At 34.4% G+C, this 26,519-nt stretch overlaps 3 protein-coding genes across 4 annotated transcripts; 2 read left to right on the top strand and 1 right to left on the bottom strand.

Moving 5' to 3' along the window:
* Positions 1–1,300: 1,300 nt before the first annotated feature.
* eaf1 (ELL associated factor 1) lies at positions 1,301–15,921 on the bottom strand. 2 transcript variants are annotated; one of them, XM_044116079.1, is made up of 8 exons: positions 15,769–15,921; positions 13,506–13,847; positions 11,680–13,358; positions 5,641–5,735; positions 5,162–5,298; positions 4,885–5,057; positions 4,225–4,446; positions 1,301–4,155 (listed from the first exon to the last, which is right to left on the bottom strand). In XM_044116079.1, exons 3-8 carry the CDS (start codon positions 11,765–11,767, stop codon positions 4,106–4,108), a joined length of 765 nt encoding a protein of 254 aa, XP_043972014.1. In that variant the 5' UTR covers positions 11,768–13,358; positions 13,506–13,847; positions 15,769–15,921; the 3' UTR covers positions 1,301–4,105. The 2 variants fall into 2 exon arrangements, with proteins under 2 accessions (XP_043972014.1, XP_043972013.1); XM_044116078.1 differs by lacking the exons at positions 11,680–13,358; positions 13,506–13,847; positions 15,769–15,921 and adding an exon at positions 7,332–7,595.
* Positions 7,763–11,104, top strand: mettl6 (methyltransferase 6, methylcytidine). The gene is made up of 5 exons (XM_044116077.1): positions 7,763–8,215; positions 8,732–8,866; positions 9,154–9,324; positions 9,839–9,980; positions 10,295–11,104. Exons 1-5 carry the CDS (start codon positions 7,916–7,918, stop codon positions 10,495–10,497), a joined length of 951 nt encoding a protein of 316 aa, XP_043972012.1. The 5' UTR covers positions 7,763–7,915; the 3' UTR covers positions 10,498–11,104.
* A 2,769-nt stretch (positions 15,922–18,690) lies between the features above and the next one.
* Positions 18,691–21,920, top strand: LOC122831119 (C-type lectin domain family 4 member G-like). The gene is made up of 6 exons (XM_044117071.1): positions 18,691–18,819; positions 19,262–19,354; positions 20,092–20,703; positions 20,959–21,113; positions 21,327–21,439; positions 21,767–21,920. The coding sequence occupies exons 1-6, from the start codon at positions 18,753–18,755 to the stop codon at positions 21,918–21,920; spliced, it is 1,194 nt and encodes a 397-aa protein (XP_043973006.1). The 5' UTR covers positions 18,691–18,752.
* The last annotated feature ends 4,599 nt before the right edge of the window (positions 21,921–26,519 follow it).

Raw genomic sequence — 26,519 nt, 5'->3', positions numbered from 1 at the left:
GGAAAGTTAGTTTTTATTTACAGAAATGTATCTAATTATTCATTGTATGGATTTTATTTTTAAGATATTTTTTATGCTGTCCAATCGATTCTGGATTACTGTGATATACACACAAAAAGGTGAAAAAGGTTTTGCCCCTTTAAAGATGTCTTTTGTTTTTTGCTTTAAATGATTCAGATTAAACATTTAAATATCAGAGCAAAGAAACAAATATTGGAATAAAAAAAATGTAATTTTAAAATGATTTTCTCTTTATTAAGCAGTAAAATACATACAATACCAACTTGGCCGTAAGTGTAAAATTAAGTGTGCCCTAAACTTAACTACTGACTTCAGGTATTAGTGATAACTGAAAATGAGTCGTTTCCCTTGTTATAGAGGAATTTTGGCCCACTCTTCTTTGAAGGATTGTTTTAATTCAGCCAGTGAAAATTTTTTTAAACATGGAACGCCTATTTAAAGTCACGCCACAGCATCTATTTTTTTTATTTTTTGGTGTTTCAGTTGTAGACTTGCTTTTGGGTTTGACTCACTTATTTTAATCCTAAACATCAGTCAATACCATTTTTTTCCCAAAACATTTAGCAGATCATCAAGATGTTTTTTGAACATGTGAACCTTTTATCTCAGCAGTGGTTTTTAATTTTGACTTCTCTGATTGATGCAGAGCTTCAGATGTTCTGGGTTCTTTTGAGACTTCCTAGATCAGACACTGAAGCTCTCTCGGAGTAGTTTGAGTTTGCTGGTCTCTTCTGGGAAGGTTCAACATTGTTCCATGTTTTTTTTTTGTTTTGTTTTTTCCATATATGTAAAATGATTTCCACCGTGGCTAACGGGAGTGCTAAATCCTTAGAAATTGCTTGGTAACTTTTTCCTGACTGATTTCATTAACTATTTGTCATCTACTTCTTTCTTTTAGCCTACTTCATGTTGTCAGACAGGTGCTGCTTAAGTGATTTCTTTGTTCTACACATCTGAGAGTAATCAGGCCTGGATGAGGCTAGTAAAATTACACTCAGCCTTCCAAATAATGTGGTTAATCAAAGTTAATTCATGATTTATTAGGGAGGACAATTACTTTTTTCCGCAGGGCCACACTGGTTTGAATAATATTTCCTGTAATAAATTATATCAAACTGATATAAAAATAGCTTTTTGCATTTGCTCAGGTTATGATTGTGTCTTAAAGTGTGTTTTATGATTTCAGTGTGACAAAAAAAAAGAAACAGAAGAAACTTGTAAGTGGGGGAAATACATCAGTACATGTACTGACACAAAGTACAAACTGAATTCTTCGCCGTCAATGTGGGAAACTATTTTACTGAAAATTGCAAACTTAATACAATCCAAATTTCACATAAACACATTTCTAAGACACACAAAGCTAAAATAACAAATACAACACAGTAAGTAAAACAACTGCACACTTTTGCAAGACTTTTACAGTTTCTATGGAAAACAAAATAAAAAAAATGTGTTAGTTTCTTTTTGGAGTTTATTAAATCAACAATTGAGCCTTATTCATTTATCAGATGCCTAAAAATAAACTAAGCAACACTAACATTTCCTTGGATATTAGAAAGTTGACAATCTAGTTTGTTTAGTTAATTTAGCCAGGTAGATTATTTGCATTCTTTTTTGCATCCAAAGTTGGATTTTTTAAGTCCGTGGTGGAAAACGGAAGAATGTCCGTTTAACCTGGAAGTCATTATTTCCAGTCTACATTCTGCATAGAGCTGTAAACATGTTCCTTTTGTGTTTTCATGCATAAAATGGAGAGAAACATATAGTTATAGGCTTGTATTGCGTATAGTACTGAGCACCAAAACAAATAGCTAAGCCTCTCATTTTCCAGCTCACAACTAGAATGAGCTCAACATATTTATGATTATGAAATTTATGATCACCTCTAGCAAGACACACTTTCCAGCTTCTTTTAAATAAAAAGGAAGATCCTAATTTATTATTTACTGCTACAGCATGCATTTGTAATGATTCTGCAACTGATGTAGATAAACTGTTTCATGAAACAGTAAAAAAAAAAAGAGAGTGATAAAATCTGACATTATGAACCTTAATTATGTAAAAGTATATTCACTCAAACTTCTGTTAGCTGTACTTCTCTAGTCTGCTGGTTACAGGCCGGGAGCGCATGTCTGGATGCTGTATTGCTCGCAATAATACAGGTCAGAACTGGAGCAATGGAGCATTCATTGTGTTCATCAAGAAAAGAATAAAATCAGTTTTTGACAAGAGTAAAATAGTCTATTTTGTATGCAAAGTAATTTTAAATGTGATCTAAAACTTTTTACAAATTCCCAAATGTAATTATGAGACACTCTGCAATAATAATAGTTATTTTCTCTAGGACATCTTTTACAAAAACTATTTTATGTTTAGGCCTAGTTATTTTAATACTGTGACTCTTCTTCATTAGTAACTCTAAATAATAATACCAAACAAAAATGTTTGCAGTTTTTGCAAAAAAAACCCTGCAAAAATTAGGAGTAACTAGGAGGTTACTTTGTTGGTTAAACCCCCCCCAAACTAACCAATTATGCTGTTTGCACAGAAAGACTGTAAAACTATAAACTGAACACAATCAACAATCCTGAATGTCTTTCTCTAGGCGAGTTCTATTCTTTGGCATTTTCGGAGTATAACACATTTACTTTTTATACTAAACTAAAATTCTGTAAAGCATCTAAAGGTCCTGTGGCCTGGTATATTTCTAGGTCAAACCAACAACACGTGTCTGAAACAAATAAAAGTTGTCTTATAAACTTTTTTTGGTTCCAAGTCTCCTATAATGTAGAGCCTTTATTTAGTTTTAAATAACTGCCTCAATAATTGGCTCGGGAGGGCTGAATAATAATGTCAAATCTCTGAAACACAGAGATGATGCTTCAAGTTCCTGACATTAAGAGCAAAAATAACATAAAAATCAAACATTAATGAGAACATGGACATGTGTCTAAGCTGTAGGGTAGACACAGTACACACACACACACACACACACACATGGCTCAGTAACACTCTGCAATCAATAAAAGAGCTGCAACAAAACTGAAAACTGTAACCTTTTTCTCTTTGATTTTTTTTTGGGTTATCCAGTTTCAAATACACAATGGTTGACTTTATTCATTTTCTAATCTACATCTGTTGCTATTTCAGAGAAAGATGAACACAATGAGTAACAGTTAGGGTAAACGAAGGTCCAACACAAACAAATCACAACATTATCTTCCAGAGAAACCAAACCAAGTCTGGAAGAACCCGTTTTTTGGTGTTACAAATAAACCCACTCAATGCACGTCTTTCATTGACTAGGTTTCTGTTTTACTATTGAATCTCATCTGCCATCTAGTGGCGGGGGAAAAGAACATCATCCAAGATGTTGTTCCTCTATTATAATAAGGAACTTGTTTTTACTTTTATACCAACTGTAAACATCCTCGCTTTCTATATTATTAATGAAAAGTCATTAGAATCTCTTTTTAAAAAATAGGGCAGGTAAAATTCATTTTCTCTTGTTTTCTGTAGAGCCAAATAGCCACCAAAGAATCAAATGTGAAATAACTAAAAGGTTATTTATACACTTTTTGCAGATAATCTTTTAGTATTTAAAGAAAGAAAATGCATATGAATGTAAGTTTGATTAGTGCCGAAAGAAGTGCTAATAACAATAACATAAAGAGAGGATGTCCACAGCTTTGTCTGACATACGGGGAGGAACATGAGGGTGGTTCCGACTGAAATCTTTATCTTGCTAATTTTAATATAAAAACAAAACTTAATAATAAAAATAGAAGTATTTGGGTGATAAAACTAGCTTCTTTTAGTACTTAAAATATGCATGAATGCTCTAGATATAATCTTCTGTCACTCTCAAGTAAAACTCTTCCAAAACAAAATATACATCTAATAAAAATAAACTCCTAATGTGTCTGGGTGGCCATCTAAGGAAATACTAAAATAAAACTTATAAACAGTTATACTACAACATAAGGATGGAGTCAGATATCACAGCAAAGAAACAAATGAATCAGGCAGAAAAGAGGAAGGTGAGGAGGAGTGTGAAGGAGTAGAGGCTGACCCAGAGAGTTCAGTCATCGTCGCTGTCGCTGCCCGACTCGCTGAGCTGAAGATCGTTTCCTGCAGAGAAAACAGATGAGAAACTGTTTCCTGGAGACACTTCAAAGCTAACGGTAATCAGAAACTCACGGAGTGTGTTCATGAGCTGGTTGTTGCCCTGCTGCCGGTCGACTCCTCCGTTGACCACAGGGAGGCGGCTGGGGGAGGTCTGGCTGAGCGGCCGCGGTGCGTCATTCTCGCCGTCACTGCTGCTGCTGTCGTCGCCGCTCCCCGAGGCGCTGGCTGAGTCCGAGGAGCTGCTGCTGCCGCTGCTGCTCATCTGCTCTATAACCTCCACCTCCGCTCTCAGCTCTGTCGGAATGGAATTGGCGTGCTCAGAGTTTCCTCCCTCTTCAAACTGATCCAAGTCAGACCTTCTAATGCTCATCTTTAGCCCCTTAAAGGAGCACTATTATGTAAATTTACCTTTTCTGAACTTCACATCACATCGAAAACCTACCTGGAGTGTTTAGTTGATTCTTTCATATATGTTGGAGAAATCATTTAATCTCCATGGCAACCAATCAGTTGTGTAAAACACCAGTATTAACCTAGCACTGCCTCTGAGCGGCAGTTTCCAAGCTGCCGCTCAATGTCAAATGTTAAATTACAAAGTCAAATTTCTTCTAAGTTATATTTAATATATATAGCATTTTTATAACAAATGAAGGTAACTTCGTTACTTGATTGTGCTATGACATGGCAATATTTAGCATTCTGGTAACTCGGATGTGCACAGCTGAACCTCACCTCTCTTGATGTCATCGAGCTGCGGCTCAGGAGACGGGTTGTCCTTAGTTTGGGAGGGCGAGGTTTTGATCCCAGTTCCGGGTTTGGTTGGGGCCCGGAACTGAGAGCTAGGCTGGCTGGAGCGAACTGACTGCTGCTCAATTCGGGCCTGGATCTTACTGCTCCCCTCTGCCCTATAGCATAAACAAAAAGCACATATACCTAATATTAGACCTTTTAGATTGTTTCGTGAAAAACTGTTCAGTTTGTCTTCAAGTCTAAAGCATTTTCCCCTCACCTTGTTTTCTTCACCTGGATGCTGCTGCTGAGCTTCTCCAGGACAAATTCACCCGTGTCATGGTTAATGATGAGAACACAGTCCTTCTGATATGGTCGCTTGTTTCCCTTAAATACTGTCATAGGAGGCGTGGAGCCCTGAAAGACAAGTTTCATTTTAACTTTCTGTTATTTTTTATTTTCCCTAGCTACATATTTATTAGTAAAAGTAATTTTAGAGATATGTTACAGACGGATGGATCTCAATGACTATTTTTCAACCAATAAGGAAACAACTGACCATTAGCTCCCATTTTAACCAAATCAGAAACACTTTACTTATTTATATAGTAAAGTTGCCACATAATTAACAGATAAACTGTAACCACTGACATATTACTCATCACTCAATATGTCAAATTGGAGTTTTAGGGATTGTCAAGTATGGCCTAACTGGCATTGTAAAAGTTACTTTGTGTCACCCTCCTCTGAGAGTCTTACTGGAATGTGAGGTAGTGTAATGGTAACTTCATCTCCTTTCCCAACTTGCAGCTCTCCTTCACAACTAGTGTCAATAGATGCTGGTTTGAAGTCATCTGAAAAAGAAATTGAGGGATTAATTACTGGATCTGGTGAGTTCTTAATATGTATGTTTATAATAATCTTTAGGTTGTGGTACTAATGTACTGGTGTCTCTTAAAGCTTTCATGCCAAATTCTGTCAGTTAAAAATATTGTGCTTATTTAGATGAGCTGGTTGTTTTCATGATGTGTAAGGCTGGTTAACAGAAACAGAAACAATATTTGCACTGACTGGAGTCACAAACAAAATTAAACATTATCCCATTAAATGTGGTATGTGTAGAACCAAACAAGCCAAACGGCATGGCGTTACTGTGTTTCAATTGCTCCACAATACTTTGGAGGTCTTTTTTTATGTTTAAATATATCTCAAATAAATTAATGAATTAATACTTTATTTTTCTGTGTATTTATTAACTGAAGTCTGCTAATAACGATTGATTGATTTGCTTCAAATACTGGGTTACAGACTGCTGAGGTAGCTTCTAGTTCATTCCACTTACAAGTTAATGCTACATAGGATTATAACATTCAGAAAATGGTTGAATAAATACATAATTACAACAAAAGAGGCAACAAAATGTTCTCAAAATTATTATTTTTTTTCTTAAGGGGAGCAAGAAATGTTTACTGTTACTTTAAAGTCTTTAAATTTTATTTCAAATTATAATTTAAGGGTGTAACAATACATAAAATGTTATTATAATGTATAAAACGTTTTTTCGCCTGCCTACTTTAGGAGCAGTAAATTATCAGCCTCCATTTCATCCTACCTCTGCATTGTAACCTTCTTGCAAAGCTGATCAAGTTCAAAACTTAATCAGCATCACAAAAGAGACTGCATCAAATCTTTTACTCCTATCTGAAAAAAGTCATAATCTCTGCATCCCTCCACTGTAACACCATCTTGGCATGTCAGCCATGCCTCTATAAATGATAAAAATCTAAATCCCTGAATGTTCTATTTAAAAAAAAAAAAAAAAAAACAAAAAAAAAACATTGAGGAATTTTTTTATTTCATAAATATTAAAATTTAGGTTTCCAGGTCTAAGTAATAGTGGCAACCCACACCTGATACAGGTGAGTGGGCCTAAGATTAAGTCACAGAGATTGCTGGAAGTACATTAAAGTGAGCAACTATGGGAACTGATATCATTATTGTAGTTTTTACCAATAATATTATCACGTCTGTGGCTTTGTTTGTGGTTCTTCAGACAAAATGTCCAAATCTGTGGGAGTAGATAAAGAAGTAAACATATCTACTACATGCCTAGTGTAAAAAAGTAGAATACAGAATAATAAAGTCTACAAATGTCTTATTGTTTAGTAATTGTGCTCTCTTTTTCTATTCTATCTATCCCTTTGCTAACATTTGACTGTCAATGACTAACTAAACCTCTGACTCATATAAAATTAAAAATGTTAAACTCTACATATATTTTAAAGTTCTATTTTGGAATGAATTTATAGTATATTCATATTGTCCCAATCGAATTTTAAGATACTTGCAACAAAAACAATGATATTGTTGTAATTATTTAGTAATAGTCTGCTCAGTCGTCTCTTCTGATCGTGACTGTAAACAAACACAGCGGCGCCTCTAACACTCACATCTGATGGTGTGAAAAGAAGATTTTGGCCTCTTCTCGAAGCTTTCTCCGAGCTTTAAAACATGCTCCTCTTTATCCAGCAGCGGATTCGTACTCCCATTCATGGTCGAGGCTTTCTTTGAAATTATTAAAAACTTACATTTGCGTCAAATGCTCTGAAAGGCCGAGTTAAATCTGGCTACTTCAATTGGGTTAAACAGAGAATCCAAATAAAGAAAAAGTTAGCCTGCGGATTGGGAGCTATTGTTAGCAAAACAACAACGCACTTCCGCTTTTGGTTCGACTATAAAATACTTCCGAAAATTGGTTGTAAGTAAGATTTTAATGAACAAACATGAATCTCAACGTAATAATTTAGTAAAGTCATCTCATATTTTATTTAATGTTTACTGAGAATTTGTATCTATGTCCAGACTGTGGTGCCACTGAAATGGACAAGGAATTATTATTTTTGACTCCACACGGTAGAGTTAAAATAGCGAACAAGATGGCGTCGAACGGTGGAAAAGTTTAGCAAATTATATTCTAGTTTTAAATGTATAGATGTTAGCTGTTGACAAGGCATCCAATCAGTTTTAATGTATCATGTCACTTACAGCAATTGAAAAGTGCGAAGTTGACCTCACACAAACCGTAAAATTGGAATCCAAAGATGAAACGTTTCCATGCGGACAAACAACAACCTCCACAGCCAGACATTTAACCCAGGAGGAGCTGGACAGACTGAGAAGCGAACGGACTCTGGTGTCCGACTTCAAACAGATGAAACTTGAAAAAGAAGCTAAAAAAAACTGGGACTTGTTTTACAAAAGAAATACGACGAATTTCTTCAAAGACAGACACTGGACCACCAGAGAGTTTGAGGAGCTCCAAGCATGTAGAGAGGTTAGCAGACCGAGATCATTCTCAAAAAGTACTCAAATGAACTTGATCAACTGATTAAAAGCAAATGTGACTTACTGTAAAACCAGGAATTTGGCAGCTTGATAGCATTCAGTAATGTAGTATAACACAATGCCAGGGTAAGCAGCAGCATGTTAAGTGATAGGTTTCTTATGTTTGAAAGGCTTTTTGAAGGAAATCTTTATATCTAGGAAAACCTGATGGGACCAAAAGTTGTGTGGCTCGTTTAAGTGAGCCACATAAGTTTTTCTGTCCCTGTAATGTTTTTCTGGATATTTATTAGTTACTTACATTTATATAATAACATTCCCCACTTCTATAAATACATTTTTGAAGAAACAGTAGAAACAACTGGCTCCACAGCAATGTCAAAGTTAGATTTTTGGAGTTATCTCAAAGTTTTTGTATTGAGCATAATTTGAACTTACTTCAGCACATGCATGTACTAAATGAATTGTTATTTAACAGTATTCTGTATTTTTTCAAACCTTTTTTCAGTTTGAGTCCCAGAAGCTGGTTCTGCTGGAGGCTGGCTGTGGAGTAGGAAACTGCATCTTCCCTCTGCTAGAGGAAGACCTCAACATCTTTGTTTATGCGTGTGATTTCTCACCCCGGGCTGTTGAATTTGTCAAAGTAAGATTTCAACCTGTGAATCTTTGAATTACTTTTGATTAAGTATAGAAGCCCAATTCTACATTAAACAGTTTAGCTGCTTTTTTAAATGCACAGCAACTAAAAAGTGACAAAAAGGATTCAAGATTTAGTGAAATCAGACTTATTGATGTCAAAAAAATTTAATTAATTACAATCAGCAGCTCTGATCAGTAGAGTGCAGTTTAGTTTTGAAAGCTTGTGCTTGAGAGTACTTAAAACCATCTAGCAAGGTTGTATATGTGTCTTTTTTTGTGTTGTTGAAACAGAAAAATCCTCTGTACCGCCCCGAGCGCTGCTGTGCATTCCAGTGTGATTTAACAAAAGACCATTTGACGGAAAATGTTCCAGAGACCAGCGTTGACGTTGTTACTCTCATCTTTGTCCTGTCGGCCATTCATCCTGATAAGATGAAGGTGGCTTTAGAGAACATTGGCAAGGTAAAAACAGAGATGGACAAGCAAAACGTGCTGAGGGTTTCATAGTGACACAAATAGGTTTTCTAGTTTAAGATGTTGCGTTTGTACTGTTGGTGGGGCATGATGAGAAATTAATTGAATATTGGATTTGTAAGTAATTAATAATGATTAATAGCATTGTTATCAAGGGCAATATTTGAAGCAGTTAGCAAAGTTTTTCAATTCTGAATCTTTGACTTTTTTAAACACCGGGTTAGAAGGCACATCTGTTTACATTCCACTGTGTGATTAATTGCGTTCAATATTTTTCCTGTATTTTTTTCTGTTATTAATCCATTCAGATGAACAAGTTAAAGTCCCAGGCATAGTTTGTACAACATTCATTTAAGTGCACATTTTTGATACTTTGCATACAGCATGCCAACATTTTTGGAAACATCATTTGACTTTCTGGTGGAATTCTCTCTGTGTGCTTTTGGTAACTTTCATGCAGTCAACATGGACCTGCCTAATATAGTCTGAATCTTACTTTCAGGTCCTGAAGCCTGGCGGTGTCGTCCTGTTCAGGGATTACGGCCTCTATGATCACGCTATGCTCCGGTTTAAATCTGGCAGCAAGCTGGGGGACAACTTTTACGTCCGTCAAGATGGAACAAGATCCTACTTCTTCTCTAAAGGTCAGTAAAGTTCAATGTAGGTATTTTGTTCAACACAGACTATTAAGAGACATAAAATGTGCTTATTTTTCTTATTTGTAAATTTAATAAATACACAGCTGTTTCTTTTGATGTCTACTTTGCCTGTATTATTGTGATTATGGTAACTAACAGTTTCTTACTTCTTTTTTTCTCCATTACCCATATGTGAATATGTAGTGTTTGAATGCATATCCATTAAACTATGGTAGTTTCTCAAATATGGCGTATTACAAGCAGTCCTCTGTGATCGATTTCTTTTACAGTCCCAATCTGTTTTCCTTAACTCTTTTCAGAGTTCCTGGCTAAGCTGTTTGAAGACGCGGGCTTCCAGTTTGTGGTTAATGAATATGTCCTCAGAGAGACAGTCAATAAGAAAGAGGGGCTTTGTGTTCCCAGAGTTTTCCTTCAGAGCAAGTTTATCAAACCAGCACATTCCCAACAAGGTTCTGGACTGTTATCTCACAATTCTTCCAAAGAGAGCAAACAAGAAGATTGAAATGTGGACAGTAAAACAATTTATGTCTACTGGATGAAATTGGAAACTGCAATAAGGGACTTGGGTTTCCTACCATGTTTGCTCTTTGAACGAGGAGGTATTTAATTTTTTTGTACAACAAAAATTCTCTGTTCATTAGCATCCCAATATAGAACCAAGTGAGGATTTTTTTTTAAATACTTTTTTTGTTTGTACCCTTTTAAAAATATTTTTAACCATCTTTGTCTTCTTATCCATTGAAGATGACCTGTAAAACTTAATTGGGTCGTTTCAGTTTGGTCCTTTCAAATAGTCATTAATTCTTTAAAATAACAATGATGTCACAAACTCAAAGATATATTGAGTTTATTTGATGTCCAGGCTACATCAAATAAACTCAAGACAGTCAGCTGAATTTCATGTTCCTTGACATTCATCAGAGCTTGATGTATTTTTTTGATAAACCAAAAATATAGATGTCACAATAATTTTTTTTTTGAGTGAGAATAAAAAGTGACAGAAGACTATGAAACATTTGTTTATGTATTGATAGTACATACTGTATGTTTACCAGATGAGTGTGCTAATGTTAATCAGCCTCCACGGCAAAGTAAAGCTAAGAAAAGACTATTGGCCAAAATACCTTGGTCGAAAATATCCACAAACTGTTTTCTATGTTGAGACATTTTCAAGAATGTCTTACTGTATTTCTTTTAATTTAATTTATTATCCAAAAAGATAAAAAATAGTTAAACTGCTTATAAATGTTTTTAATGATAAGAGAGCACCCAGCAGAAGCAGTGTGGGGTCCCTGTGAAACAGTTTTTCAACCGGATTATAATGTGGTTTCCTGTCCAGGGTGAGAAAAGCAACTGCAAAGTTTCCAGAAGCACCAAACGCATGTATGCTCTTTTTTTCTGTGACCAGCTATTTGAAAAACAAAAAAGACACCAAGCTACAGTATAACAAAAGAGATATTTAAAATGCAGAGATTACATCCACGCATTAAAAATAAAATGTTACATCCTTAAACTTAGATTTTGAAACTACTATAAAATCTGATTTCTGTAAAAATCATTGCAGGGAATTCTTTCAGACATGTTTCTTATCAGTTTTAATCAGCTAAATCTATAATTATCTTCACACCAAAAAACATATGCTGCTTTTTTGGTCTCTGTGATGAAAATGAGAAAACATACTCACAAGTACAATGTGCATCCACATCCTGAAATGCTTGACTCAAACCACAGAACCTTTTGTGGAGATGACCCACCACAGTTTTTGCAAACATATTTTGTCTGAAATATTAATTTCTGAAAGTTCCTTAACACTTTGAAAATAGCTTTTAAAAACAGTTTGCATGCTCAGTGCAAGGACACATAGCATAATCTCTGTGGATTACACTTTCAAAAGGACTCAACAGCAATACCCAGCAGGCAAGGCAGTTTCCTGTTAGTGGTTTGCCTCACAGGCCTTCCACAATCGCATTGCTCAATAAACGAGAGAACAATGTGTGAATACCAAATGCGCAGGTATGTTCTTGGAAGAAGTGCAGAATTACAGTAAATGCACTTTAAATGTGCTGAAAGGGAAGACAGTTTAAAACGTATTTCTGTTTTGAAAAAGATTTTCTCTACTGTCAAAGACAAACAGCATAGATTGACTCATAAAAATGTTTTTAAAATGTTGCAGCGTTTTTAAAATTTTTTTTGAGTAACAGTGGTCCATTTTAGGCTCTCTTATTCACAATTATGTTGGATTCTCATCCAGTACTGTTTGTCACAGTTTCAGTTTCCTGACTGTATTTCCCTGTAGCCATTTTCTGACTTACAAAGATTATCAAACCTCCGCTCACTTAAATAATATTTAATTGAGCAGAATGGCTTAGAGAAATCATTTTCTTTATTGAATCATGTATTTATATCATGGAGACAGGATGTTATGACCTACTTTTGTCCACTTTCCTTTAAAATCTTATTCAACACATTCAGCATCCTCATGACCGTGCCTTTTGTTATGGACAAAAAAAAAAAAACTTGACACTATCCCTGCTGATACATTTCCAAGTAATCATTTGATCTTATTTTGCTCATTTTGGAAATTCTTTAAAACTTTAAATATTGATGATTGATGGAGTTATTCAGTGGAATAATTAGATCTATTTTTTAATGAAAACATCTCAAGTGTTTCTATGGGGATAAGTTGACTTTTTAAAATTTTAATTAGTGAGATGTTTTTCAGTCTACAGAAACCTGACAATCCCACCCAGAAGGATTTTCCCAACCAGGTCGGACAGGACTGAGATTTGGTTATAAGATATATTATTGCATGTTACTGTTTTCGTTTAAAATTCCTAAAAAAAAAAAAAATTGCTTGATTTTTCTTCCACTCCACAGACTTGTGCTCAGTCTGTAAGTACTTACTTTCCTTATATACCGGCAACCAGGAGTGAGTCAAAGACTGTAACCACGCAACTGTCAAAAAATCTCAGAAAACTGACCAACAAGCATATTTTATTTGCTTTGCAATAGAAAACAATCACAAATACTTAAGCATAAATTTCACATAAATGACTGGAGCTCTTCAATAAAACACAATGTATCTTTCTTTAGTTCAACATGATTGTTTTGACCAAATGTTTTTAATGACTTCTGGTTTCACGTACACACAAAAGCATGTTAAAGGTTGGGAAGATTCATAAAATAACACTGACAGAAACAGTCATGGAGTACAACAGAAAAAAGGTTAATCTGCACAGAAACATAGTTTGATCTAATTGGATAACTTAAGACAAAAGATTATGTTTCGGAGGAGTATACTTTGACTCATGATCATTTTATCTTGTCATTTTGGAAAAGAAGCAGCTCAGGAATATGGTCTACCTGCAAGAAAATATAACGGAGAGCAAAACAAGGCGTTAGACTGGATAGAAAGTGTAGTGTCTTATTTCAGATCAACAGTAATGATTTAAACTCTTTTAGCCAGTTATCTTGATCTAATTAAGAACAATGATTTTCTGATACACCTACTTTTGACCTTGATGGTAATGAAATGTCCCATTGCTTGCTCTCCAGTCTCACATGAAGCTTTGCACTGATATCGACCACTATCGCTTTTGGCCACACTCATAATCTCTGTCACAACTTGTCTGCGCCTACTTTTGTCATCACTGATCGTCTCGTTGACTGTGGTTAGGTACTGGTCAGGATCAGTCAGCTCACTGCTTGTTTCAGTATTCTCTTGAAACCTATGCCACACCACATGTACCACTCCACACTTTTCAAAGTCATAATTTGCCTCACAAGATAGTTTGGCTGAGGATCCTCTTGGAGGTTCGATGGTCATTTGAGGGTAACGGACCGTCAAGTAATCTGCAACATGAGAAAAGAAAGCACAAATTATAAGGTTTGCACTTGACTCATATTGAGTTCTGTTTATTGCCTTTGGAAAAGTAAAGTACGGGGGTTAGTGTCTATCTGTAAGCTTACCACAATAAGCTTACAGATAGACAAAAGCTTACAGATAGACATCTGTAAGCTTGGTCTACCTGCATAGACATCTGTAAGCTTATGTCTATCTGACAATAAGCTTGTCAGAGCTTATTGTCAGCAGATTGTCTGCTCTGCCAGACAATCTGCAGAGCAGAGTTTACGTAGGAACTAAGTGACCGTTCCCTCAGGACTCAGCTTTACCAGAACAATAAGACTTGTTCTGGCAAAACTGCTGATCTAATAGCGACAACTACAAAAACAAGAGTTGAAGCTCATTATTCTAAACCTGAAGATGTGGAATGAGATTCCTGTACCGACACAATGGCCAAAGCCCTACGGTGTGCTCCATCTTCAGCCTCACTATGACACCATGACTACGAATCCATTTTTTATTAAAATTTTATTTTAATAAAAAGCAGAAATATCAGAAGTTTCATGAGGCATTACCTACTTTGTGTGCTCTCAGTTTATAAAAGCTCTTAAAGAACAAGTTTTAAAAAACATTTTCACAGTGTTGGAAAATTTATGTGATGCCGAAAACATTTCAAAACCCGATAAACCGATAATCAGCTTACAAACAAAATAATCAAGCACTTATATTGAAAATTTATGTTTAAACTTCACTTAAAAATATAGGGTTATAAATTAAACGGATGATGAAATGTTTATTGCACCCAATTATTTTGTTCAAATTGGGTCACAAGTTTTTGGTCTAATTTAGTTAAAACTTCACAACTCCTCCAACCAAAAACAAGATTTTGGTTAAAGATAAAGAAAACAGCAGTTTTATTTGTATAGAACATGCTGTTGATTAGGCAAATTCATTTTTATTAAGGAAATAAATGTTTTTACCACGCTGAAACCAACTAATTCTGATTTTTTTTTAAATTCCTAACTTCACAGCACATAAGGTTGGTAATTTATAGAGAATATGAAAAGCTGAAAACACAACAAATAGGGTCTAGAAAGTGTTGAGCAAGAAAAATCTTTGTTAAAAGTTTAAGTGGATCAAACATGAAAAATGGATTAAACTCATCAGTCTTATGACTGCAAATTCACAAAATGTTCAAAGCAGGAAATGCAAACTGCTCATGGTGTGCTACTAAAATATAAAGAATGATTATTATACTTAACGGTTTAAATAATTTAGGTATGATTGCTTTTGGTTTTGTCTGAACCAAATTGAGAGTGGGGTTATAGATTCACCTTTTAATTCACCTTGCAGCTTACCATCAAAAAGCTTATTTGTCTTATTTGTTTAGTGACGTTCTTTTTTTGTAGAGCAAAATTTTTGACTTACTTGGTTTATGCTTCACTTTATTCCTACCTGTTAGTTTTGCAGTGACATTTGGACACAGATTAATTAAACTTGTATGCAAAATCAAGAAAGTCCTTATAAAAATGATTAAGATTTAAAAAGTTATGGAGTGAGTATATTTTGTCAAATACAATTAACAGTTTTACCTCTTTTTAATATGTTGTTAATCTCATTTCATTGTGCTACAATTTCTATACTCTTCCTAAAGCATGTGATCCAAGCTATTTTGTTATTTAATGTGATCTATAAATGTATGAATCGATGATTTTCTCAATATTTATTTGCAACAAAGTTTCCTGATAATTTTTAGGCAAGATATTTAAAACGTGACTTTTTCCCTGAAATTTTTATTTGAAAAACTCTGTATATTCTTTTTTCAACATAGCTACATTTAGATTATTTGCCTTATAATTTGGACACTAATTGTCTTGAATAGCAATACAGTGTGAGAGATATATTAAGTAAACAAAACTGTTTACTGACCTGTTTCTTCAGCAGACAACAGACTCAAAGTCACCAACACCAGCAGTGTAGGAGCAGTAAAGACAACCATTTTCTGCACAGGGAGGATGCACAAAAGATCAAATGAGCATCAGGTTGAAAAGCACAGGTTAAAAATAGATTTCACATCTGTGAGGTGTTTGAGTAGAACTGGGTCTTTCTGCTTGTGGGTGGAGGTTGAGCAACTCTGCTGTCTCAGAGCGAAGCTCCTGCATTCATCCTGACCATCAAAGAGAGTCTGCTCTATCTTCACATCGCTACTGTTTCCATTTTGCTGCTCTATTTGAAAGTCGCCTTCGCTGAAATACATTTGCTGTCTACTGGGTTTTTATTTAATGTAATTCTTAACAGATTAAATTATAATAGCATATTTTAGTTAGCTGCTCCATAAATAACTAAAATGAGAGAATAAAGTATATAAATATGTTTTTTAATGAATTTCCTCAGATGTTTGTTTTGTGATTGCTTGCAATCATGGGAAGAAACACTTGAAGTGAAACTTGATATAGAAAATGATCATCAAATAAGAACACTTCAAACTAGTCATCCACACATACTTAAGCAATTTTCTGTCTCCCATTTTATATATTCAGTCTTATTATAATAAGAATTAAATTGCCTGAGTTCAATTTGCATTTTTGTTTCCTTGAAACCCATCTTCAACCAACCTAAATATTTATATATCTATGCTAATCAAATTTCAGTTACATATTTATTTAGTTAAATGTCTCATTGAAAATAAAATATTTTTATTATGAACAACCATGGCACAGAGGCAGACACATATACAACAATAAAACCCATAATAATTGGTATGAAGCTAATGCAGCTGAGCTTTAGAAATAGCAAGCTAACAATAAAACAGAATAGCAGGAATAACCTAAATCAAGCAAACTTTTCTCTTGATGCAGTAGACTTTTATAGAAATTTTGTCAATGATTCCATTAAACAGTAAGTACTATTCTGACTGAAGAATACAGAGAAGAGGCCTTACTGGGTGTGGTACACATTTAAGCACGCAGGGAAAGGTGGCGACAGCACAGTTAGAGAATTTTGTTTTAAAAAATACAACAGGAAAATCTTCATAATATCAGAGCAGCATGTGGAGGACAGTTCTGATTGCCAAATGGGCCTTCATGAAGCTCTGAGGCTTTCAATGCTTCATGTGAGCACCAGTCCCCCAGCTGGTCAGAGATGGTTTAACAGGTATAGATCATTTCATTGATTAGTGAAACACATGGAAATGACCTTCAAATCAATTCAACTCAACAATAACAACTTACTTGTAACTGATTAAATAAATGAACAATACATTATTATTATTTTTGCATTTTGTGTATTGTTCATCTGTTCGTTTCTGTATAATTTACATAAAATTGCAGTAAATTTAATGTAACATGTAATAAAATGAAATCTGATACTGTCAAATAAATAATTTGTTTAAGTTTTAGATTTTATTAACAGTTCCTATTACAAACAAAACACATTATAGAAAGGGTGATTAACTTAATGTGAGAAATCACAAGTTTTTAGCAAATTTAGTTTAACTTCCCATGTCTAAAATGAGGTATGATAGGAATCTGATTCCCTCCTACTATTAAATCTCACTTAAATTGTTGATATCCTCATTTTAAGCCATCTTCTAGCTTGATTGTCTCAGATTTGTGCATGGAAGTCATAGTTTCAGTCAATGAAATTAACAATAGTGTAGAATCAGCAGAGAAAATCACTATCCCTGAATTTGTGTTGTGAGATAGAAGAGACAATACCTCATTCTGAAATTTACCAAAAGCTTTTTTCACCTTCCTGGTACACAAAACTAATCTTCACAAGACAGGACCTGGCTCCCAGAGGCCAGGCTTTTGTCCATTCCATGTCCCCAGCATAATGACAAAAGAGGAAGACTGCAGCTTTCATGTGTAATCAGACCATTTTGGGATTTAGAAACTGAAATCATAAAGTTTATTGTGTTAAACAAAGGAGAGCAACGTTATAAAACGAGGGGTGAAAAATTACTACATGCTCTGTATGATGACATGCCAGCACTTATTTCATTTCACTATCTGACACCAACATGTCCAAATGGCTTGCCTCTACCACAGAGTTTTATTAGATCTACAAAAACCAGTTGGTGTATCCCCAACTCCACCAAGCCTTGACAACTCAACAATATCATACAGCAATAATATTTTACATGACGAAGGGCAGATACAGTTATAATTTTACAAATACTACCTTCTATATAAGATTTAATGTATTTAAAGCTTATGCATATTTGTTTTTTTGTCTCCTAATGAAGTACATTTGGCTGTCGGCTATATTTTTAGTGTTTTTACTTAATGTACTTTTGATGCACTGAATTGTAATAGATTGAGAGTTTAAGACTGCTAAGACTTTTACACCACTAATAATAGGAAATAAAGCAACCCATAATAACAGCAGTACAGGACATGAAGTCATAGGGGACATCCTGTACCACACACATGTGTGGTACAGGATGTTGAATATATTGAATATACTTTATATCTCTACATTGCCATGAAACAGTACACTCACCACTAACGTTGTTTGCAGTAAAGTTGTGGAAAATTCTCCTAATTAAGATTATACCCAGGTTCCTTTTGAGAATAGCCTGCAACTTATCATCAAAAAGGTGTTTTTAATCAAAAGCTAAAGGTTAAACATGTAGTATTTTTCTGCTTATTCAATCATCCTCAACCTAAAAAAGTTACTTGTATAGAAAACACAGCCTACCTCCATGTTTCTAAAGAAAGGTTAAGGTGTTTGGTGAATTCCCTGTCACCACATTTTATTTCCGTTATATATTTTTAAGATCGGCCATATATAACCTAGTATATAACCCACTGTATTGTAATCAGCTGGCTTAAAAAAGGGTGAGTGATAGTGGCATCACTAGACCTCTCAGGCAGAACTTCTTCTAACCACTGAGCCAAGACCATCAGACGATGGAGGCAAATGAATACATGAATTCACTATCCAACAGAACAATGGAGAGACGGAGATGTTCTTTAGGTGAGAATTTCTTAAATATTTTTTATTAAAATTTCTAATTCTGAGGTGATGCAGGATACAGCAGAATTTGACATTTGACTTGCAATCATATAACAAGCTACACAGGATTCATCACACCATATGTTAATCATTGTGTATTTGTTTCTTTGAATTTTTTCTGCATAACATATACACAATGTCAGATTCTGAAGGAATGCTTTCTTTAACTCAAATCAGTATTTGAGTTTTACTCAATATTTTTTTTTCTTTAGTTTAATATGGCTCCAGTTCCAAACACAGCTAAGAGAAAATTATTGAATTGAGCCCACAGCTAATCTATGGCTGCTCAGTCTGTCAACTCTACTATCCAAAACTTAACATGTAGAAACAACTAAAGGTACAACTGTAGTTCTCATCAAATGTATGAATCTAATACATGTTTTGCTTCTTGTTTTTCTTATAGGAAGAGCAAAAGTCTACCAGCTGATTGGAGTCTGCTTTGTCCTGTTGTGCATCACACAATCAGCTTTCAACGTTTACCTTTGGCATGAGTCTGGTAAGAAGCAGAACACACTCTAACCTGACACCTGACATCATACATTGATATTTTTCATAGCAGCGACCTCTAATCAGTGGTGCCCAAAGTTGGTCCTGGAGGGCCGGCATCCTGCATGTTTTAGTTCTCTCCCTGGTTTAACACACCTGGATCCAACGATGGCTCATTAGAGGCCTAAGAAGAACATTGACGTGCTGAAAAGGTTGTTACCACCACCAGGGAGAGAATTAAAACACGCAGGATGCCGGCCCTCCAGGACCGACTTTGGGCACCCCAGTTGCTGTTAGGATCTGTTGTTCTTTTCCACATCTCTGTTTTCCACCAGTTTTATTGTCTTCAGTGTTGTATGTGAGGGTGGATCCTCTATGTATCTCTGCAGCTGTGTCTCCATTACTAATTTGAGCAAAACTTGACTATTCTGTTAATGTTGAAAAAAAAAAACAATTATGTGTAACAATGATATTAACAATAGTATATTAATAGTATAATAATAAAAAGGTTAACGACTGTAGAACAACTGAGATGACTGCAAAGATGAAAAGCCAATAAGAATAACAATAATAATAAAACAAGAAATTTGGTTTTGTTAGGCAGAATGTGAAAAGGTTAAAGTGTCTTAACCTTTTGAAGCATAATGCACACAATAGAGTTGTGTTCAGTTAATTTCAAAATTATCTTAGCATTTCTTCAGTTGTACCAGATACAGTCCAATAAATCTATTCTCTTTACATTTCTAGTTGGAATTTCAAAAAGTATGAATGCCTCAGCATGCAATGTCACCTTGCTGGAAGAAGTCCCAGCTCTTCATTCAGAGACAGAGCAATATCTTAAACAAATAGACAAACTATTTCAGGAGAAAAGTGAGCTGCTTGAGAAGAACAAACAACTACATCGGTATCAAGCCAGTCTGAATGAGACAAACAAGCTACTGGAACAAGAAAAAGATCAGCTTTTCAATGAGAAAAGAGAACTGCTTCAAAATAAAGACAAACTGGAAAACGAAACAAAAAAATATCTGCAGGAGAAGAAGCTACTAAGTGAAGAAAAAAACAAACTGAAACTAGAGAAGAATCTACTTTTCCAATGGTGTAAGCAACTAAAACAACAAAAAGATGAGATGGCTAAAAGTAAAAATGAACTGGTTCAAAACAAACTTGAACTGGAAAAGGAGAAAAATGAGCTACTCCAGGAGAACAAGCAACTAAAACAGCAAAACTGCAATCTGTATCAAGAGAAATGGAAATTACAAGAAGAGAAGGATTTACTAGAAAGGAGAAACAAAGAACTGGAAGATAAAATAGTGGAAAAAGAAAAACTGATATCAGAACTTCCGGCAATAATAAATACAGGTGAATGATCCTTTATTGAACATTTTTAAAACAGACATGCATTTTTTTTTCTCAAAAAAAATACACATTTTCTACCATCTTAAATTAGAACCTGTTTTAAAAATATTTATCTGTAAACTACAAAAAAAAAAACAACATTTACTTGATTTGTTTCCCACAGTTTTTCATGTTGTACTTTTACTACATATTAATGCATGAAAATGTTAAAGCACTTTAGTACCTTATTTTGTCTTAATTTTGTCATTGATTTCATAGTGGAGGCCAATAAGCTAAGGTGTCCGCCAGGATGGCAGAGGTTTATGTCAAGTTGCTACCAGCTTTCTGCTGAGGCAAACACCTGGATGTATGCCAAACAAAACTGTGAGAGCAAAGGAGCTCAACTCATGATGCTGAATGATGAAACAGAACAGGTACTTCTTTACCTTTTAAAATATGCAGAAGTTAAAACTAATTTTGTTTTCTTACTTGGTTCGGTTGATCTGTATTTTTTAGAATACAGTTGTTCATTTTGAAGAAAATTTCCCCACAATAAATTGAACAGTGACTCTGAGTATTTATGGTTGATATTTCTGTGTTACATAAACATCATAACTTGATTTTCTATCTATGATTCTTCCCAACAGAGACCTTTCCTTGGAGGAGTGTTAAAAATCTGGATCGGCCTGTATGGAAAAATACAGAATAATACCTTAATTTGGTATCTGATGGGGGTAGATGGAAGACTGTTGAGATCAGGGTAAAATCTTCCTCTGTGTGCGCCCTTCATAATATTTCTCTCCATTTTGTGCTTTAAAACTCTGTATATGACTGATTTAATGAGACAGATTTAATGCATTTAAAGCTAACACAAGTTAGATGGATTTTGAGATTTGGATTAATGGAAAAAACTCAATAAATAAGTAAAATTAACAGATTGACTCTTTCATGTTTATGACTTGAACGCTGAACACCTTCATCATGACACATTCAATAATTCACATCAAGTCACTCATTTAAAATATGTCAATTCGTTGGTTTTCTTATGAAAACTCATTCCACTTATTTGTGTTTTCTCTGTTTCCAGTGGACCAAATACCCGAAAGCCACAATTTTGGACTAGCTTCTCCCAAAGTTGTGTCTACATCGATCACAGTCTTCCATGCATGAAGTCTTGGTCGATGGGAACCTGTATGGAAAAATTCTATTGGATCTGTGAAACAGATCCAATAGGAACATGAAATTCTAAACAACCCTGCCAAACTTTTGTTTTAAACATATTGTATTTACTTCCTGTCATTGTTGGCTGAACAGACCAAACTCTGCCCAAATCCTCATTATTACAAAAACTTATTTTTCCTTTCTATTGCCCCAGTTACTATGTTTTTGACCTTGTGTCATTTTGGACACAAGCCACCTGACACCCTCCTTTAAGGTTTGTTATATAAAATTCACAATTTAAATGGTTTAAAAAAAAAAAAGTACTCTTACTGGTTAATTTTCCAAGAGCAAATGTGTCACCATTTGAGGTGTTTGGTAAATTTCCTGTCAGTCAACTTATTACTTATTTCCTGTCTATATATTTCTATGTCTTTTTTTTTTATTTTCCTGTTTCTGGTGACAAAAATGTTATTTTTGTGCAGCACCAAATAAGACATGATGACTTTTACGACCCCACACTAATGTCAGGGAGACTTCAACTGCTAGAGCAGTCAAAGACAGAACCTTTCCTAGGCTGTAAGAGTGTCAATGCAGTAAGAATGGAAGTAAGAAACTATGTGAATGTACCAGTCAACAGAAGGATGGACGAGGTTAGAGGTCAGAATATTTTGTTTTCTTTATATGTTGTAATTATTTACATTCTTGTCGCTTTTATAAAATAAATAGAGAGTTTTTCAAGTATGGCTCTTGATCTAAGAAGTAATATATATATATATATATATATATATATATATATATATATATATATATATATATATATATATATATATATGTGTGTGTGTGTGTTTGTGATGATTAATCATACAGTTGTCAATGTTTTTTTATTTGCTCGTTATTGTGTTTTATCAATCCTGTCATTAATCCAAGCAGAATTGTGTGAGAATATGTGACATTATGTATTTGACAAATGTACTTCATTTCTTAAATGCTTCCAGTAAAACAAGTTTTCTGGTAATAATTCAAATGAGAAAAATAATATTTCTTAGCATTTAGCATTCTGCTGAACTACATTATTTTGTCCTTTGTTTTCCTCTTTTTGAACCTGTCATTATAATCCATAGCTCAGATGTTAACAAAAACAGAAATGTTGATATGAACCATGTGATGTCTCCTTGGATCTACAATAGTCAAATATCACACATTTATTCAAGAAAAATAAGTTTTATATATAAACTTGGTGAGCTGAGTTCGTCTTGTTTAACACCCGAGTCTACAAAAAGCCTTCAGAACTCTTTCTGAAAATTATTAATCTTCCATTGCTTTTGAGAATATATATACACCATGTTGAAATATGCAAGATTTATATTCCATTTTTCATGTATTGGTAAGTATACAAAATTCTGTTATTTTTTAATCTTTACAAAACAAGTGTTTTAAATTAGATTTTTTAATCAGCTCAGACTTAGACATCACATCTTATTCTATCTACACTGATGAGAATGTCACTGGAAATATCAATAAATGACTATACGTAATGATATTTAGCTGGCTGAGCTACAACTAGCTATTTGTTCTATGGATACTAACAACGGAAAGAAATTAAGAAAATGAAATAAAATTTTTATCTTGAATGAACATAGTTGGTTCTTGATTTTTCTTTTTCTTGCAGGAAGTAATAAAATTCTTCAGATTTTCGGAGTCAGCTTTGTCCTGTTGTGTATCATACGATCAGCTCTCAACATTTATTTTTGGCAGCAACAAGGTGTGTGTCAGCCCACATTTCCCGCTTTATAATCACATTACATACATTTTAAAAGGGTTCTTGTGAAGGATAACTCAATTCTCTCTTTTTCTTTTAATTAAATATGATTGTCATAGAAATTGGCAGCTTTTAAAGATTTATTTAAATGGTTCTTTTTCTAAGAGTAAAATGATAACACTTTACTCTAAGTATTATTGATCCAAAAACATTCAAGTTGTATGTTTTTGGATAAATAAGAATTGCCTTGCCAAGCTACAATTTCACTAATATTTGATCAATATTAGTGCTTGTTTGTAGCCACCAACAAGCAGCAATACAGATATTTTCCACTGATTTACACAATGTTTTAAAAAGTACCATAACCAATGAATGTTTCTTTGTTCCTCTAGTTGGGCTTTCTAAAGTCTTTAATGTCTCGGAATGCAATGCCACCTTACTATCAGAAAATGACATCAGAGAACATGCTGTAAAAGAAAACTATGTTGCAGAAATAAACCAACTGACGCAAGAAAAAGCCAAGCTGAGTAAAGAAAACAATCAACTGAAGCAAGAAAAAGTCAAGCTGAGTAAAGAAAACAATCAACTGAAGCAAGAAAAAGTCAAGCTGAGTAAAGAAAACAATCAACTGAAGCAAGAAAAAAACAGTCTGGTTAAAGAGAAAAATAAACAACTTGAAAATGAACAGAATTTCAAAAATGAAAAGAATCAACTCTTCCAAGAGAAAAAATTACTACAGGACGACAATAACAAACTGAATGAAATACTCCAAGCGATGCTTCAAGAAAATGAAGAGAGAATGAAGTGCCTGACGGAGGAAAACAGAAAGCAACAGGATCAGATAACAGGTAATGGTTTGACATACAGAATGACTCATCCATGTTTAAAAAAAACTAAGTGGTACAGGTTTCTTAGTTATTATTATTATGTTTTGTTTTTTGTGGGTTTTTTTTTTTTCCAAAAATGAAAGTCTGAACAGTCTAACACCTCTGCTTGAGTAATAGTAGTGAAGGTTTTTTTTATATATATTGAGATTCTGGCTCAGATATATAATCATAAAAAGGAAAACTCTTGAACTTTTTCAGTTTTTTTGTGTTGCTGCTGTGATGTTATTCCTCACCTAATTAGAAAAAAGAAAGAACCTGTTCACTTTGAGTCTTTTCTTGAACTTTCTATATTTTAAAATTGACTTCTGTCCCTAGTCTTCAGCTTGTATTCTTGTTCTGATTTACTCATTCCTATTTCCTATGCTGTGCTATGTGTCCTAGCTGCATTGCCTCACCTGCCGTCCACCCGGGAATGTCCCCCAGTGACTCCCCCAGTATGTCCCCCAGTGACTCCCCCAATATGTCCCCCAGTGACTCCCCCAGAATGTCCCCCAATAACTCCCACAGTATGTTCCCAAGTAATTTCCCCAGTATGCCCCCCTGGATGGCACACATTGAAGGGGAGCTGCTACTGGGTTTCTTGTGTGCAAGGCACCTGGTTTGATGCCAGGACCATGTGTGGGTCGAACGGCGCGGATCTCGTGATTGTCAATGATGAAGCAGAACTGGTATAAAAATCTCCTTATTTTTCTAAACAGATAAAAGTAAACCTGCTTATAAGATTGCAGTGGTTTTGAATTATTCAAAATCATCAGCAAGAATTAAAAATTCATTGGTCACTTTATTGTGTACATCTTTCTATTTCTGGTGCTCAAAATGACTTAAAAACCCCTTTCACAACATTGTAATGCTTTTTGAAATTCCAATGAGTTGTTCTCATTGTCTGTAACAAACTGCCGACCTGTCCAGGGTGACTCCGCCTCTCGCCCAAAACATTTGCTGGAGAAAGGCACCAGCAGCCCTCCCAACCCCACTAGGGACAAGGGTGTTCAGAAAATGGAAGGATGGATGTTTTCATTGTGACTAGAAGCCTAAATCCATCTCGTTGAACCAACTTAATTGAACTGCTTCAATTGGTAACATGTAATTCAATTAAGTTTATCCAAATTAATTTATTAAGTTTAACCAACTCGTTATATCTACCCAACTAAATTTACTAAGTTTATCAAACTCAATGTATTATGACCATCTAACTCAATTATATAAGTTCATCCAATTAATTTATAATTCTTTTGACAGCATTCATTAAGTGTAGTTAAAAATACAAATTTATGTCAGTCTTAATCAAATCATTTAGTTTATTTCAAATGAAAAAGGAAACTAATCAATGATCTTTTTTTTGGCTCAGATGGTCTTTATTTGAGAGTAGTTAGACAGGAAAGTGGGTAATGTCAGAGAGGGAAGACATGCAACAAAGGTCATCAGGTTAGAATCGAACTTACGATGGCTGCGTTGAGGACTAAGGTCTCTTTATGTGAGTTGTGCTCTGCCCCTGTTGATACAGGATCTGTCCCTGGTGAAGCTTGAGTCATGACATGAGACGTAGGATACGAATGCGACATTGAACTTAATTGTTTCAAAAACACTTTTGAGAGTGCACGCTAAGAAAATACACTTTTTAGAAAGTACTCTAAGTCGCAGTTTGATTTCCAGCCTGATTACCTTTGCTGCATATCTCCCCCCTCTTATTTATTAAGTTAAATAAACATAATAAATTAAAATGGATCATCTATTTTCTTTTTTCAGTTTACAGGATCTTTGAAAAACTAAAATAACATGTTAAAACATACATTTAAAATTCTAGCTGTATTTTAAGTGCAATGTCAGTGATAATGTATACCTCCACCTTTAATTATAATGCTCTGAATATTTTTGCTTTGGAAAACTTAAAAGTTTGAGATGTCTCTCTGTAGAATTTAGTTAGAGATTTGAATAATATATCAGAAAAAAATTTATGATTTGAGGAAGAATTGCTTAATTTGTCATGTAAAACATACCTACTGAATTAAGTTATAAAACTTAGAAAAGCTAAG

This window comes from Gambusia affinis, linkage group LG05, assembly GCF_019740435.1.
Source record: "Gambusia affinis linkage group LG05, SWU_Gaff_1.0, whole genome shotgun sequence".
NCBI lineage: Eukaryota > Metazoa > Chordata > Actinopteri > Cyprinodontiformes > Poeciliidae > Gambusia > Gambusia affinis.
This window is presented reverse-complemented; position numbering and strand designations above follow the sequence as displayed.